This window comes from Mycetomoellerius zeteki, unplaced genomic scaffold (genome assembly GCF_001594055.1).
Source record: "Mycetomoellerius zeteki isolate Tzet28-1 unplaced genomic scaffold, Tzet1.0 scaffold106, whole genome shotgun sequence".
Taxonomy (NCBI): domain Eukaryota; kingdom Metazoa; phylum Arthropoda; class Insecta; order Hymenoptera; family Formicidae; genus Mycetomoellerius; species Mycetomoellerius zeteki.
In genome coordinates, this window is record NW_017255975.1 from 4,719,187 (window position 1) to 4,738,209 (window position 19,023).

General features: G+C 31.7%; 1 protein-coding gene across 1 annotated transcript in view; it reads left to right on the forward strand.

Annotated features, from left to right (window-relative positions):
- Positions 1–19,023, forward strand: part of trc (Serine/threonine-protein kinase tricornered) — a 157,705-nt gene that overhangs the window by 1,548 nt on the left and 137,134 nt on the right. Inside the window, exon 2 of the mRNA XM_018450413.1 lies at positions 10,353–10,483. Within this exon, the coding sequence (XP_018305915.1) occupies positions 10,353–10,483 (131 nt within the window). The remainder of the gene's footprint in view (positions 1–10,352; positions 10,484–19,023) is intronic.

A 19,023-nucleotide genomic window follows, 5' to 3' on the forward strand; every position in this document is an offset into this window, starting at 1 on the left:
TTTAGTTCTTCGCTGCGTAGGAACCAATCATATTAAAGAATCATTAAGCGCTAACTGATGAGTTTTTTTTCTCTGCTGAACGCTGCAGCCAATGTTACTTATTGTTAGATTCGTAAAATTGTATTAATTTAGTAATAATTATGTTTAAGATTGTTGGTAAGAGTTGTATTTGAAATAGCTGGCTAATAAAGATTCATTCATATTCTCTCTCTCTCTCTCTCTCTCTCTCTCTCTAGCGTCGCATTTAAGGGGATATACGTGACAGGTACATGCGCGCGCGAAACCGGTCGACCGACACTTTGGATCCTGCTTTTTGCAAAGGGACGATCTACTCCCTCCCCCCTTTCTCCACTTGCGCCACTTCTATCCTCACCCCTTTGTTCCCTTCACTTTCTTGTCACGCTCCCTTCCCGTCTGGTCGCGAAGGTGTGTTGCACAGGATACATAACCGGAGCAAGATGTGAGAAATAAGAGAGCTAAAGATCGAAATACAAGAAGAGATCAATTGGAAAGCTGACGTGAGATTGAAGAATGCGAATAGAATGAACGATTCCAGGGGTATTGTGACGAAACATTGAAACTATCCGATAAAAAATATTTGACGAGGATAAATATGAATACGATATCTGCGTACTCGATAAATACTTATCCTTATCTGTCTCCTGGATGATTAAATTGGATCTATTTTTATCTTTCAATTCTCAAACATGGGTCATAAGAAATTAATATTGCAAATTCATACAATTATAAGTTATACAACAATTATTACAATTTTTTAATAATCAATTCTTTATCTACATTTATTAAAGTATCACTTTAATATTTAATCAAATTTAAATAATATGCTTATGTCTTGCAATAAAGTCTTAAAAAAAGTAAAATAACCTATCATATGATTAGGCTTAAAGTTCTCGGTTCAATACATTTTTTCCATACTTACATAACGTAATTTATTAATTAACCGTAACATGAATAATACTGCACGATTTCCTAATTTCTAATTAATACAATTGTTGAAAGATCCAAGGAGGTATCTTAGAATTGTTAAAAGACCCAAGAAGGGTCCATAAATGTGCATCAGACTCATTCAGTCCAATTTGATCAATTTGGGCTTAGGACCCGAGAGACGGACAAAGATTAAGCGTGATCCATACGGAAGCGTAGCTCTAAGCGACAACGCCAACGAAGAGAGTCTTGTTCGATTCTCGGCCCTTATCGTCAGACCACCCTGGACGCGTATATATCTCGAACGTTGCATCTACCTGTCGACGTATAAGGCGCGCTGTCTGGGGGGATACAAAACTGAAGGTGGACGGTCGTTGGCCGGGAGAGAAACGACCTGAAGTCTCGACATGCGGATGAGAGAGGAAGAAAACGAGATGGGGTACGAGACGAGGATTGAGAGAGCTGTTTTACGACGGAGCTGTGCTCTGCCAATTCTCTCTTCGCGAAACGTTTTCAGAAACGTGATGGGAAACCGACAACGATTACGTGCTAGTGGCTAGTTTATGCGTTCCGTTGCTCGATTCATACTTTAGGATCACGATTGTAGTGCGACTTATAGTTATAATCAATATATAGTCTTGGCTAAAAATATTAGGCGTTTGTATTTTTTCATTTATTTGAAATTCTTTTACCTGTACTGGAAAGGATATACTAAATTTTAATAAATCTTTGTTTGAATAATATCAACTAAATATTTACTACATATAAAGATATATTTGCATATATTTGATATCAGAATCATTAATTTGATTTAACTATCATTTTTCTCATTACCTACTGTAAGTAAATTTACTTAATACTGTTCATATAAATATTTATTAAAATTTAGTACATTTTTTCTCAGAGTGCATTGTTATCTGTTGGTTGCCAGCATTATACATAAGTTTAAAGTTCTTGAAACAAAGGATAATTTATAACAAATGCTATAAACCAATTTTTGAGCTAAAACTTTTTGAATACCTAATGGTTAATAAGGAGCCTAATATTTTTGGTCAAGGCTGTAATGTTGAATTGTTCGCGAATGCGACCGGGCAAGTGTTAGTATCGCAAGCAGAAGATAAAGAAACAGGAAATTCAATCGATTTATGTGACCGTGGCGACGTTACTACGTGTGCCTGCGCGTAAATAACGAACAAAGTTATTATTACTATCATAGGTGCGATAAGAAAATTGCAGTGCACAATAACAGTTTTATCTTTGAGGAACTTCTTACGGTTTTAAACTGCATCCACTATTCGCGAATGTTCGCTAATACTATGGGCAAACTGTTTGCTTTCATCAAACTGTAATGCAAGCTGTTTAATATGAACGAGACGATCGAGCGCAAACTATTCGTAAATGTCTAGAGAACATCGATTTCAGGGTATGCATACTATAGCAAACAGATCGTACTCGTAACTTGCTTACGTTTTGATTTAAATGAAATGGCACAGTTTTTGTTAAGTTCATTTATAAAATATATTTGTACACCATAATTAAAAAAAAAATATCTATTAGAAAATAATACAATACTCAAGAGAAAAAAACATTCTAGTTTATAATTATTAATTTTTTTACTTTTTTTCCAATTTAGCGAAATATTGATTTTTATATATCGAGTTTTATGTTCAATAATTGGAATAACATTGTTATTATTACTAATTATAAATTTTATAGTTTTATATAAATATGATACCCTAAATTTAAAAAATTATATAAATCAATAAGGTACATAAAAAATACACAATACTCTATTATACATATGTATAAAGTCTTGAGTAAAACAGTGATAATAAATTATAACGTACACATGCAAATAATTGCAATTATTACAAATGAGATTTAATTATTTAAAAATTATTGCATGTACATATAATCGAGCATATAATTTTATGAGGACACGAATTTGAAAAACGTGATCTATCGCGTTAGAATCGTTTATGCGACTATAGTAGAAAAAAATCACATGCAACACTGTCGGCTGTCGCATTGTTAGTGAAATAATCACGATTCGCAATTGACGTTTACTTTCGATTTCAATTTTCGTCGTGCAGTTTGTTTTGCCTCGCCGCAATGGCTTGAGTTTCATTGACCTCTGTATGTTTATCGATCATATAAGTCTTGCCTAAGTAACTCTTATACTATTCAATTTTTGCAGTGAATTATCGATGTTTTACTGATAATAATATAATAATATTGAATCGTAATATTATTATTTCTTATCTCTTATTTTTAATGCATGTTAAAGTTATAATCGCATTTTATTATTCACAAAAAAGGCGAAATAAAAAGTGAAGTTTTTATCTTAGGACTTTGATATTCTCTTCCTCCATAATATTTTTTTCTACAAAAATAAATTAGTTTAAAATTATGACTGATAACTTTTTTTCTAAAGGATGATATTAATATCGATAAGTTCAAAGATATTCTTGGTGTACATTTGCAACGAAAAAAGATAAACGTGCTATTGAGCTGATGCATATAAGGTGAATGTGCGCGCGATATTTTTTTGTTGTATCAGCTATATTTAACTCTTACTTGCAAGGTCGTAGAAATGAGTCATCGTATATCGTCGTTGATTTCTTGAAAACAGAAGATGGGAAAGTTTCATGATGGGATAACTCATTGTCATGAATTGTATTTTTATTCGTATTTATAGTCATTATATGAGTCCCATATCGAAAAGTATATTAAATGAGATATTCAAGTTAAAGTTTTACATCTACACTGACAGAAACATGTAGTATTTATTAAATGTTTAAACATGTATTTATATTTGATACAAGATCCATTAATTTATTTAATAATTGATTAATTGATTAATTTATTTAATAATTGATATTTTATAATTGATTTAACTATTATTTTTTTATTCATCGTAAGTAAATGATAAATTAATAAGTATTTTAATAAGTACTTATTAACTTATCATTTTACTTATGTTAAGTAAATATTTAGTAAATAAAGAAAATGGTAGTTAAATTAATTAATTCTTGCATCAAATATAATATAAATATATATTTACATTCAGTAAATATTTCCAGCTAATAGTTCAAACAAATATTTATTAAAATTTAGTACATCTTCTCAGTGTATAAACAAAATATATTTCAATAGCATATTTAGTTAGAAAAAGAATATATGTAATTAGTTGCAAAAAAACTAAACAATTATTTCCATCTGATACTAAAATATTATTATACATATTAAAGTATTACACAATTGTAGTGCAACACTTCGCAATATTACATACGAGACTGAATAATCTTATAAAATGTCTATGTTATAAAATAATATATAACTAATTTCATCAATAAATAAGGATGCAAAATGAAAAATTAAATTAGAAAATTGATTTATTTATTATAAAACGAATATAATCACAAATCATTTTTTTCTTTATTAAATAAATTAAATGACTAAAAAATTAGACTGCTGGCATTTTTTCATTAAAATAGTGGTTTTTTCTCGAAATTTTTTTTATATAAGTAACATACCCATGGCACAGAATATCGAGATTTGTGCAGAGTCATAAAAGTGGCTTTCCCGGCAGGAAACGTATACGATCAAATAAAAAGAATTTTTATTTTCTCATTAACCATTTCTCATTAACATTTTTAAAATATGATGCCTGATTGAGCATCGAAATTATTAGAATTTAATTTAATTCGCGAAATTACTGCTGTGGTTTAATTGTGTTTAGTCCGGAAATATTTCGGTGCACAGTTCGTTGGACTACACGTATGTATGTCAAGTAGATATATATCATATTTAGTGATTCAAGATTAAATTATTTAAGCATTTTAAGATCTAGCTTCGACCGATATAGGACTCTAATTTATCGGATGTTTCTCACATATACGGTCTAAAAATTATATTATTATCTATATTTTAGCTGTCCACATTTTACACCTGCCATTTAGTTACCACATGCAGTTTTTAGTTACGACAGCTACATTTTTTTTCCGTGTGTCTATGGCATGTCATATACTTATCTCTAAAGTTGACCTTTCATACACATCACGCTGCGGCAGCAAAATATCACTGTGATTCAAACTTTCGAGAAATGAATTTATTGGAAGTGCGTCACCTCGAAAAATTTTTAACTAATAATAACATTTTGCTGCCATAGCGCGCTACACATGAGCTTTCATGTCATCAGTACTTTTAACTTTTACATACATACACATTTTATATATATATATATATACAGGATGTCCCAAAACTGACGATAAATATTTTAAAGACAGATTTTTTGCAACATTTTAAGACGAAAAATCTAATAAGTAAAAGAAAATGCCAAGGATATGATAGAAGAAAAATCTATTATCTTAATAAAAGATATAACACTTACTAAAACATGAAGCTTATAAATGATGGATTTGTGACTCCGTTGAAACTCTCAGGTCATCTTCTGTCAGAATTACCCGTTGCATTCGTATAACATAACACTCGCGAAAACGCGGTTAATTATATGATCGTGTATACTAATCGCGACTACTAATCATCACGATAGAATAATCGCCCGTACTTTGTACTACAACACGGGGTACGCCGATATTAATCACACGCGACGCGCACTTTAGGTATTATTTTACATTCCGATAGAATCCCCCATTGAAATGTGATCGCGAAAATAACACGAAACTATGAAGCTCTATAATTCGCAACCGCAAATCCCTCAAATTAACGATTGAAATTCTTTGTTTTATTTTAAAGTATTCAGTAACATTTAGCGATTCGTGTATTATTCCGCGTTCTCAAACAGAAAATCGATGAACAAGTTGCGTTCAAATTAGCTAAAAAATTAAAGCTCGATGCAAAATATATACATTCAAATTTAAACATCGTTGAAGTAATCATTGTTTGCAGGATAAATATCATCACATTTAAAAATTTGCGTTTCCCCTATTGCTTCAATTTTTAAGTGACATGTTTAAATCCGTGTGACATGTTTATTTTATAGAAGATTTATGAAATTAAACAATTATAATACGAAATTGGATCGATGGGAATATATAGGGTAACTCCGGCAAATACGCCGCGCTGAGATTTACGTCGCAGAAGTCAGAAAAAATAGAAGGAGTGGGGTATTTTTCCCGGGGGTAATTTTCCCGCAACTATTCTGTTACATGCCTTTATGTTATATTAGTATTGTGTTATGATTTCAGCTTCTTACTGTTAATATTAATGAAATTATTATGAATTGAATCGATTTGTCACTGTAATAAGTAGCGCCATCATAAATTATAATCTACATAAAATGATTACTGTAAAGCGTGTAAAAGACCCAGTGGTTATTTCGTGATACATACGTGTAGAGGAATAATAAAGCATGTTGTATAGCAAAATACAAGTGCTTTGCTTTCGTATTCTTTGTTTAGTTTGTTGTCTTGTATATCCCACTTGTTTGAGATATACGGCATTTTTAGCGGGCGGGATTTATGCCCAAAGCATACAAAGTGCGCAGATTGAAATCAGTGCACTAAATGCAATAAACGCATTACATTAAATATGTACTTCTTGTCATAACACTTCTAATATATGTAAGAAGATTGTAATTATTATTTATTACTCCATATACATATTTATCATTTTTATTCCTTAATAAAACTTTATAAACGCATTTTATAAGTTATTGTGTCATTTTATGTCTTATCTATAAGCATTATTTGTAAATTTTTCATGAACCGTACATATCCCCCTCTCCCCCTATGAGTAGCCATATATCCCACCCCTATAGGATATATGGCAAAAATGCAAGGGTTTCAAAAAGTTCATTTCTTAATACGAAAAATAAATATTTCGAATTTCTAATATTTTTTTCATAATAGTAGACAGTACAAAGTTTTTACTGATATAGTTCGTTTACTTTAAACATATAAAATAATACTTAATAAATTAAGTTTTGATAGGTGCGGCGTATATACCGGAGTTACCCTGTATAATTAAATAAAAGAAATCCTATATTCGGTCAAAGTGGATCTTATTGTTAGTACATAAATATTTCGATGAGAATTTATATACATATCCAATTCTGTAAACCGTGCGTCAAAATCTTCAATCTTGAAACATAATCATGGACAGAACTAGTAAAGTACTAATATCGCATATTAAGTTGACAATTCATGTCAATTAGTCGTTAATTGCGGGAGATAATTAATTGCACAAGTTGTAATCGAAGTAATTGTCAATAAGAAATAATCGTTTTTCGATAGATAATAATATGCGAAGAGAACTACGAGCGGACTACTTGCCGATTCAAGTTTCGATGCGCGAATGACAATATTGCGCGCGGAGCCTTATGTTCGAGGTCGCGTTTTACCAAACAACACCAAGGCCGAATGCCAGTCAGCCTTGTTTTTTCGATGTATTTAATGTATATTTTATACGAAATGTCTGTACAAGAAATTATTCTGTTCGTTACACTTTAATTAAATGTATATTTTATGTTTTGTTTATGGGGTGAGCTTATTAGTGTCGCTTAAGATAACGATTAATTCCCGCCGATTGAAAAAAAATTTGAAATAAAAATATTGTTAGTTGAACCTTAATTGACGAAAAAATTTGCTTCAATTAGGTTAATATTTACATATATAAAATGTATAATGCGAATTTTAACAGTTATGAATGATTTTCTTCTTTCAATATTTAAATGGTTATATAACTATATTAATTACTTATATTTAAAAAGAATTATTAAATCTATTATTTGAAAAAAATTATTTATTTTAATCGAAAAATTTACGTACAAATTGTTTTATTATTATGAAGTTTATGCAAGAAAGAAATAAAATTACTTGACCTTATTAAATTAAGTTATAATAAATTCGCATTTTTCTCCATCAAAAATGACCAGTGATTTATACATGCACAATTCACTCGATTTCGATTCGCGCATAGAAGTTCACATATCGCGGAAAAGTGTGCATCGTTCCCGTTGCACTGCACATTACTGCCGATTAATCGATAGTTCGTGCCTCATCCGAAAAGCCAATGCGCGTTGCACACATTCTCTGGCGTGCAGTCCGTATTCGCGTGCGCTGTGCAAGCAGGCAGCAATTGGCGTCGGAGGTCAACATACCGTTATAACCGCGCGTCGCCGTCGTCGTCGTCAACGTCGTCTCTATTTCACAAACTGGACCGCACTTGGATGACGGTGTCATCGATGTATGCATGTGCACTAATCTACTTTGCACTGTGAACGCACCGGTTCGCACACGTAATTGCACGTGTGTAATTACCGCGACAATAAGTGCGTACGCGTCTACCTTGCTCCGACAATTTGAATAACGAGAAAGAGAGAGGAAGAAAGAGCGAGAGAGAGAGAGAGAGAGAGAGAAAGAGAGAGGCTAGGGAGGAGATTGGCGGAAGCCGTGATCCGATGAATGCTTCTCTGACCGCTGCAGTGCGCCGGGTTACGCGTAGGTGCATGCGGTGAGATGCAACGATGCTCGACCATCGCATCGGCATGAAATCTTCGTGATATGACCGTGGTGTTCGATTTCTACTGGTCGCTTGTTAGTTGTTTTACGAGCACGGTAGGATACGAGCACGGTGGGAAAGATCACCGATACCGACGTACTACTTTGTTTTTAGACAATATTTCTTAAACAAAAGGTAAAAATACAACTTCAAAAACATAAATACAAATTAAAAAGTGTTTTCTATCAGATAGTACAAGCAGTTTTTATAATACTGTTTGCAATTTTGCAATAATTAAGTTTTTCGTAAGTTATGCAAAAATGAGCGTCTGACAAAATGGGCTCCAAAACTGACATAGTAGGCAATAATGTGCCCCAACATTTCTATTCTATAAATAAAGATATATCCTATTCTGTAAAGAAAAATAATTTATGAAACTATAAACATTTAAAATGACATAATATCATCAATAATACAGTCACTATTATTTTAATTTTTTTTGCAAATTTCTTTTGCAAATTTTTACGCAATTTGCAAAAGAACATCGTAAGAATTTTCTTCTCGGATTCATAGAATTTGTTTTTAGCTGATTTGATATAGAAATAAGCCATAAATATATGAATTATGAGTTTTTCTTTAATTAGCTAAACAGATCACGTTTTTATTAATATTAATAAGATGCAAAAGTTCTAAGAAATAAGGGGATGTCGCTTTAGGAGGAGACCTATGTATCGGTGACCTACTCTAGTATTATATAAATATACATTCTCTTTCTCTTTCTTTGATGCACTTTAAGGTTTACCATGACAAATTTTTCCTAATTTCTAATTTTACTATTAATTTATTCTTTTCCCATTTTTCGAAACTTTATATTTATTCTTATTTTTGTATTAATTTCTTGACGAATGTGTATTAGAGTTTTACTTTTATAAAAATATCATAAACTATGCTTAATTATTGTTATAGAATTGTAATAACAAGAAAAATAGTAGAGCTGTATGATGACACAAAAACACTCTTCGTATTTATTTTCTTCTAAGAGAAAATAAAGTAGAACAAATAAATCTAATACGAATGCGCTTCAAATAACATCCGAGGCAGCGCAATGCAGTATGCAACACCACTATGCGCAAATGAAAGCTGAGTCGGCACATGTCGAATCGCACGTGTTACAATGAATTATGTGATTTTTTATATTCTAGAAATTAAAATAGTCTTGTAAAGTAAACTAAATGGAACTCGACTTATGTAATAATATAAAGCAGAGTTTTTCAACCGATGTACCCCGATGATATTCAAGTGTGCCACGAAAATTTTAGAGAAAGTAAAAAGAAATAAAAAAATTTAGAAATAATTAAAAGGCGAGTAAGGCTTGAAGTAAAAAATATTTAAAAAATTGTGAAAATCATCTAAATTATATTGTGTGACATCGCATTTTAACCAAAGCAATATTGGTACAATAAAATTATCTTGACAAATTTAGCTCATTATTTAATATATCGTGAATTCTTCAATGGTTCTTTAATGTTTTCAATCTTCTTCAATGAAGAAACAATTATTCATTGGTCTTCTTCTCAATATAAATCTGATTAAATTAATTAAATACTATAAATTATTTCTATAAGATATTCTTTAATATTACTATATTATAGTAATATTAAAATCGCAATACATTCTTACTCAGAAAAAAACATTCTATATCTTTTTATTTTTCAATTTATTTATTGCGATTATACGAAGTAATTTGCATTTAAGAAAAAAAGTTTTGGCATTGATTTAATGTTTGTCTGAATAATTTTTTCTAGAAGCAAAACTGCATAATAAAAACAGTGCATTCTCGATTTTTATAGAATGCATAATGTAACTTTCTTGATAAGAGTCGTTTTATTTGTCCAGATATAAGAAGATCGGAGTTTATTATAAGTCTCATAATTGATGCACAGGTGTGAAGAGGCGACTGAAGTGGAGACGCATCATCAGCAAACGGCAGCTACGACGATGGGCGTCGCTGAGGACGAGACACCGTCTTCCCTGACTTCGTCACATCCGAATACCAACAATCCCAATCAAGAAGGTGAGTCTGCACGCCTATTTACCGTGTAATGAAATACAATCGGGAATCGATGTAACGATTAATCATTTAAGTGTTATGTGGATACCTTTAAATTCCTACATTCGCCGACGTCGTAGATAGGTATATCGTACGATCTATTTTTCGGAATTTTCCCAATGGTGAATTTCTGTACTGCGTTTGAGTACGACGCAGCAAAGGGGAACAAAAAATCTTGTGTCGGGATTGGCCGATTTGCGCCAGCACTCAAGTGCAGTACTTGCGTGCTGCATAAGAATAAGCACAAAGAATGAAAGTCACGTTGCTGCTCTCCAGCTGTTCTCGAGAGTGTGTGTGTTTTGTCCTTTATCTCATCGGTTTTTTTGATGCGGGACATTGCTCGCGGATTTTATCCTATATAGGTATACTGCGGTATATACTTTATTCTTGCAACGCAAAAACATTGAGGTATATAATCGTTGCAAATTTTATTTAAATAAAAATCAATATTTAGAAAGTAAATATTATAACGATTTCAAACTTTAATTGTATAAATCTTTTGGTTTATTAACAGTCTAGACTTAATTTGACAAGCCAGAAACTCGGTTTTACCTAAAGTTTATGGATAAAAGATAATTGCATCATATATATAAAAGATAATTGCATTAGTGTTAATATTGAGGTAATTTCTATAAAATTTTAATAACATAGTTTTAACTTGCATAAAATTGATTAAATTTTATTAATAGAAAGATTTATTTTTTTTTACCACTTTATTAATCTTCTTCATTTTTAATCGTCTATCTACAATCATAATTTTATTTCCTCCTACATTTAGGTCTTTTTTATCCAACCCAAGTTTTTTCATTGTTCTAGGCTTTCAAAAAACTTCAAAAAAAATTCAGAGTTACTTTTTAATATCTTTATTATATTACTAAATAGTTTTTTAACTCAAATGTTAAAATCTTTATTTAATTCGCCCTCTTTTTTATTTCGGAAAAATTTGAGAGTGAAATTTCACTTATGTCAAAAAAAAAGATGTCAATTGCGGACGATTGAGTAAAGTTACTATCAAATTCTCATATTATTCAGAGTCAGTATACTTTCCATCTAGCTTCGTTTCTATGCGAAAAGAATTCGCTCATTAATCGCTTTAATCGTCCCGTTGCGGAAGTTCGCAGCGCGACACGATGAAATCACCATCTACCTCTTCTCAACGGTGACCGTCGTTGAAACGGTGCCTTACCTTGCTTTTCATTCCGTATTAGATTGTGATCGCGGAAGGGTAACGAGATGGACAGATTCAACGTAGGGTACCTTACCATATTCTTTTATTCTTCCGCGTAGCACACTCGAAACGTGTTTAGAATCGAATTCGGCTTCGCCTTGAAAAATATGCAACGTTTCTTGTACAAGAAACTCTGCGAAAAAACAGCGTGGGAAGATCCCGAATAAATGCGACTTTTTTTTAACGCTTCTCGTCTTTGCTACAATATTTTTTTTATTACATATAGCAATTTTCCATTTGAAAAGTGTGAAATACTAAAAAAATATTCAGAGGATTTATAAATTATATTTAGCAAAAAATATGGGATGATATATGGTGAGATGATATGAAATATGAGCTTTATCACGATCGCTATTTGAGGAATGTTTTAATAAATCATCAATACAGCATTGAATTCAAAATGGTCTAAACTGGTCCTAGCTAGTTCAAGCTGAATTCAGACTGATCCAGTCGTCCAATGTAGTCCATACTGATTTAATTGCTGCGCATACCATAATACGTACGTTTCAATTAAAATTCAATTAAAACTCGTAAAATTTTTTAATTTAGCACTTTGAACGATCAAAACTCTTTATCCTAAATCAATTTCAGGAGCAGTTTTCTGCTGTAAAAGATATAGTCATAACGTATTCTTTGAATGGAGAATATTTTTTACGTTCGTTACTGGTATCGTACGTTATTGAAGTTCCGGCCTCGCGTAATATTTTTTTCCTTTACGTTATATGGCGGTACGATGTCATTGCTGTAATTAATTTGAATCTACTGTCGGCTGCTTGTGCAGTTTCATTGCGTAGCTGCATGCGGCAGTCATACGGTCATTGCAACGCCGCAACGTCCTGTCCGACTCGCGGCCACGTCAAGTTTCAATAGGGTTTATCTAACTGCGATGTAACGTCATGCGTGCAATGCCACCGTGCTCGACCGTGCATGTCCACACAGAGCCTCAGGATAATATCCTCTGCGAAGGATTTTTCCAACCGCGGGCGAATATTTTGAGGATATTGCGGTACACTCGCGTTATATAAATGCGGAAGATAATACAGCTTTTATATGCAATCAGAAGTTTATTCTATTATACCATTAATACATATTATGTATCATATATTGCAATTTTAGGCATAAAACGCGCACTATATTATATTTTTTATTTTTAGATTATATTTTCGTTTCTTTCTTTCCCACATATTTTTTTTATTTTTGTTTGGTAATCCAACATCGATTTATTCATATTTAATATTTGACCATATATCATTTCTTTATAAATTCAATTTTGCGTCTTGCTAATGCGAGTGATGAATTCGTGAAATGCGGTACTAAATATGTGACTAATTTCGGCACGGTTATGAACAGCGAATGAGCGATGAGAAGAATAGTAGGCGCGCCTCGCTTTCTCCAAACTGTTTAATTGTTCAATGAAGAAAATGGCTCTCCCTTCTCTAATTTCCTCCCCCTCTCCCCCTCCGAGATAATGTTTCTTTTGAAAGGCGTGCATGGTGAGCTATGCTTTAAACGTATCTTTATCAAGTCACGTTGTACACGCAGCGTGTATCCTCAGAAACACGTAATTTTGCAAATCGCGAATTATGCAGCGCGGGTCCATTGAACCACGTAACATACGTCTGAGCCGCGTATTCAGTCATGCCGCGATGTGAACCAATGCCATTCTCAGTTCTCCGAAATGCAACGATGCTTGTAACGTATTCGCGAGTTAGAGATGTAATTTTAACGACCATCCTTCCGCTTAATCGACGTATCATTAATTATATACCAATTAATACTATCGAAAATGGTATTTAACCCTCCGTGAATTAGGTGGGGTGTGACATACCCCAGCAAGAATTTCTATAACTTCTTAATAAGTTACCGTGCGTATGTGTTGCCGATTTCGTACAATTGGAGAGTGCGTTGTTACCAATCACACTAAATTATAATATATTTATAATGAAGTATAGCATGGGGTATGAGATATACCCACATTTGATCCATGTTGATTTTTCACCTGGTTCACGGAGGATTAACAATTATAGAATTAAAATTTCTAAAAAAATAAATATTTATTATCAATAGATTGATATCGGAAAATATTGTCGCAACAAACATTTTTTTGTTGCCGGGAGTACTTGGTATTTTCCATAGTTTTAATCCTTTTTTGATGTCTGTTTTTTTTACAGTTAAATTAATTTGAATGTTATATCTATATAATTTTAGGGCACATGAATTAAAATGTAAAACTAATCTCATATTAAAAGAATAAAAAATATGTTAAAACATATTTATATAAATATTTCCTGATCTGTTTCCAAATTGATTAATTATTAAAATGATCTTACAATTATATATTAATAGAATAAAATGAAAATAATATATATCAATAAAAGAGTTAATCTCATCATAAGTCTTCTTTTTCGTTAATATTTTATTTAATATTTTTATCGGGCCAATATATCGATAGAACCAAATCATTCTATATACCAACTGACATTCATACTTTCGTTATCTTGACAGTTGAATTCATTGCGTGCCATATGGCAATGACACTTTATGCTTCGCGAACTTCAAATAACACTAGTTGGTGGGAGAAGGGAAAAAGATAAACAAATTAATCTTATCGCTGTTTATCCTTGGCGTTGAACGTGACTCAGTCAAATCGGTTGCTATTGATTTTTCTATCAGTATATACAGCGGTACTGTATATCAGGAATTAATCATGCAAGGATAAAAAAATATGATATTTTTAACTTTGCTATTTGCGCAAACGAGAAATATTTTTTGTCTTTTAATACAATTAAAATTAAATTGCTTAAGTCTATTTATATAAAATGAGGAAATACATATTTTTTTATATAATATTTCGAAACAATTTCAATTAATATTACACTGAGAGAAATGATTTTGTTATAGGAACAAATCAAGGGAAAACAAATGTGATATGTGTTAAGAAAACGATCGATTAGTTACTATTGCAAATTAATTATTTCTCATTCGTAATGTAATAAATAATCAATAGTATCGCTAGCAAATAAAAGACTCATATATGTATATACATAATAGAAGTCGTAGACGGTCATAGGGTCTCAAATCGTAAGAAATTGACCAATCCTAGTCAAGTATTCTCCCTATATTTGACTCTGATTGGTCAGTTTCTTACGACTTAAGACCCCACGATCATCTATGATTTCTATAATAGGCCTGTTCTTTTGGCTCAACTTTTGCACCAGTTCATCTTTCTTCCTCTTCTTTCCTCCTGGAGAGAAAAGGAAAAAAGATGAACTGGTGCAAAAGTTCAGCCAAAAAGAACAGGCCTAATGATAAACGATCCTAAAGTCTATCCAAAAGATAGGTTAGGTTCTATATAGTTTGCTTCTATTACTAATAATTGGTTGGTATAGTAGACTAGTTGCAATCACAATAAATCAATTTTGTTGTTACATATTTACCGATCACTTGTTAAAGGTACTGGTGACTTGTTAAATTAACAAAATTCTTTCTCTCAGTGTAACGTTAATATTGATATTTATAATATTATTAGCATATCAATTTTTATCAAGTTGTATTGCCAAGTTCAGTTGGAAAGGTTTCGTTCCACTGGACCTGTATCTATGTAAGACGTTTCTACGTTTGTTATAATCTCGAAAATCTCAAAGATTCACGGTTGTTTGCAACCGAGATGGTTTTTATACTAGAAAACTTGTTACCAGGTCAGGTCGGAGGTTGACCGTTGAACTTGCCCTAAAGAGATAGTGATCACGTTGCGTCGGTTCCTTGATTGTCGCTTGATTTTATCATTTATATACGTTACTCGTTCTTCATTTTCAAGACCGTTAGTTGAGGATATACGTACGTGATCCCGGTTTGCAGCAGATGATTTGTGATGGAGATTATTGAAATATATACCTTAGTGCACTTCAAAACGTTGAATCATTTGTTTATGCATCAGTTGCTGCAAAAAACTATACTCTTTGCATAGAAAGGATTCAGTATCTACTAAGTTTAACGTTACTTTAATATCCATAACTTTTAGCAATCTTTGCCGTGATACCGATCAATACAGTTAGAATCCTGAAATTCTCCTTAAAGCGTTAAACTTCGCAATTCGCATAATTACGTAAATCTTTCAAGTAACTTTTCTTTTTAAGTTTATCAACATTAGTGAAAGAAAGTCTAATTTAACTTTGTAAAAAGTTTATACAAAGCTTAAATCTTGTAATTTTCATAAGCTTTAGCTAATTACCAGTCTGGATCGAACACGATCACGAATGTACAGAATCAGAGAATAAGCCAATTAATTCTGATTCGTATAAGGATTAGAATTAATCTTGCTTCTGATGCAACATGAATATGTTAATACAGTCTACTTAAGTGAATATACAGTTATCATACGTAACATCAAAGGAGACGTTTCCTCAATTAGCCGTAGTCAACGTTCTAAAATCAAAGACGATTGTATGGAAGTTCAAGAGCCGTTCCTCCCTGCCATCGAAGCACGTGAGCTGCACGAGGAGAGCAACGTGTGCGGACTGCTATTTACTTAGCTCTGCCCCGTGCAACAACGCGTTTCCTTTGTTCCACCTCCGTCTCTCTCGGCTCAGCTTCATTATAGTCAATAACTCCTTTCTCGGGCCGAGAGAACGAGGCGACGTTTCTGACCTGGCACTATCATCAGCGTGGCATCTCTCTCTCAATGAGTTAACGTAGAGTGCGGAGGAAACAAAAGAATACCAGTGTTGTACCGGACCCCTCCAACTGCATCGGCAATTTACATAGTAACCGAGCCAAATCTGGGTCGAAATATGGATCTGTGAATATCGATGTCTTCAATCATGCAACTGTGTGAATATTCTGCAAATAATGTCGCTTTCTCCCTTGTAATACCAATATAGTATCGCTTCCGAAAATCAAAAAATGAAATTATGTTACACTTCTTAAGTACAGATCATTAGAAACTTTACAATAGAGTCTGGCCACGAGCAATTTTGTCAAAATCCTACGATAGAGAAAGATACAAGTATATAATTTTTCCCTTATATACATATACTGTCTCTCTCACTTTAATTTATATTATTTTACTCTATAATTTTAATTAAGATTATAGAGAAAGACATAATATAAGTTAAAGTGAGATAATATATATATAAAGAGAAATTATATATATATATATCTTTCTCTCTCGTAGAACTTTGACAGAATCGCTCAAGGCTAGACTCTAATAAGAGGGTCTTTAGAAATCATAAGATAGGGAATATACGATTTTATAGAGAAAAAATGTACTAAATTTTAATAAATATTTATTTGCTAAACATTTACTTACGGGAAATAAATATTTATTCAATAAAAAAAGATTATTAAATAAAATTAACGTTCTTGTATCAAATAAATATTTTTATATTTAGTAAATATTTAGTTGATACTATTCAAACAAATTATTTATTAAAATTTAGAATATTTTTTAGTGTATAGATTTGAAAATTGTATCTTTGCACAATTGATGATGTTTTTTGTAGGATAAAATAATAAAACTAATAACAAAAGAAAGAAGAAATATTTTTATCAAGAATTATTATAAATTAGATTAGGTAATAATTGTAATTCGCGTAAATATTACGGAATAATTTTGAATGGATAATTATTCTTGTCAAGTGAAATTCTAACAAACCTTCGTGCTTTTTCCCAACGCTTTCTACAACGCGTATTCCAGACGCGTTTTCTTGTGAGATGAAGGAAAAAGGAAAAAATGTAAATACCACGAGACAAAGGTATCGGCGACGTTTCGTACATGAGACAGAATGCATTATATAACGACTATTGTTCTCGCGACTTCCGTAGGAAGAACCGACGAACGACAAGAGGATGTGCACACGTGTATATTTTTCCGCGAATATTTTTCATCACAGCCACGAGAAAACCGTGTGATACACGCAAATAAAATAGACGTTATCCAAATTGCATCGCTATATTCTCAGGTCCGCGAAAATCGATATTCCGAAATTTACTTCTCATACATTCCAATCTAATTTTCAAGAACAAACTCCCGTCTTGGCTTAGTTCCGTGTGCTCTCGAATTGTTTGCGATGAAAATTATACATATAAGCTTCGCAACAAAAACATCGTTAGTAATCCCATAATAATAGTCATAGATCGTTTTGTAGTTAATATTATAGTTAATATTATACAGTCCTTGATATTATGATAATGAAGAATTACATTCTGTGAGATAAATAAAAACATTATTAATATTAATGTGAGATAAAGAAAAGATAGGTATTATATATAAAATAAAATATTTATATGTAGAAAAAACCGAATGAAATCGAGATGCTTTTTCTATTTGTTATTTGTTTCCGTTTCTGATAAATTTTAACACACACTTTAACGTAAAATGTTTTATATAAAAAATAAATACTTTTTAAATAAATATTTTAAATAAGTATAAATTTAAAAATGTTTATATTTTTTAATAAAATATTTATTAGATAAATATTTTATTAAAAAAAAACTATTTTACATGTTTTTATTAATGCTCCAGTAATTACTTACTTAATTAAATTTAATCAATAAGGCTTTTTAATTTTATGTATGTTATAGGGTAACTCCGGTATACCACTCTGGTATACGCCGCACCTATCAAAAACTTGATTTATTAAGTATTATTTACTATGTTTAAAGTAAACGAATTATATCAGTAAAAACTTTGTCTATTACTATGAAAAAAATATTAGAAATCCGAAATATTTATTTTTTGTATTAAAAAATGAACTTTTTGAAACCCTTGCATTTTTGCCGTGTATCTTATAGGGGTGGGATATACGACTACTCATAGGGGGAGGGGGGTATGTACGGCTCATGAAAAATTTACAAACAATGCACATAAATAAGACGTAAAATGACACAATAATTTATAAAATGCGTTTATAAAGTTTTATTAAGGAATAAGAATAATGAATATGTATGTGTGAAGTAATAGATAATTACAATCTTCATACATATATTACAAGCGTTATGAGATGAGATACATGTTTCATGTAATGCATTTATTGCATTTACTTACTTGCACTGAATTTAATACGCGCACTTTGTATGCTTTGGGCATAAATCCCGCCCGCTAAAAATGCCATCCCAAACAGATGGGATATACAAGACAATAAACTAAACAAAGAATACGAAAGCAAAGCACTTGTATTTCGCTATACAACATGCTTTACTATTCCTTTACACGTATACATCACGAAATAATTACTAAGTCTTTTACACGCCCTACACTGAAAAAAAAGATTGGCTG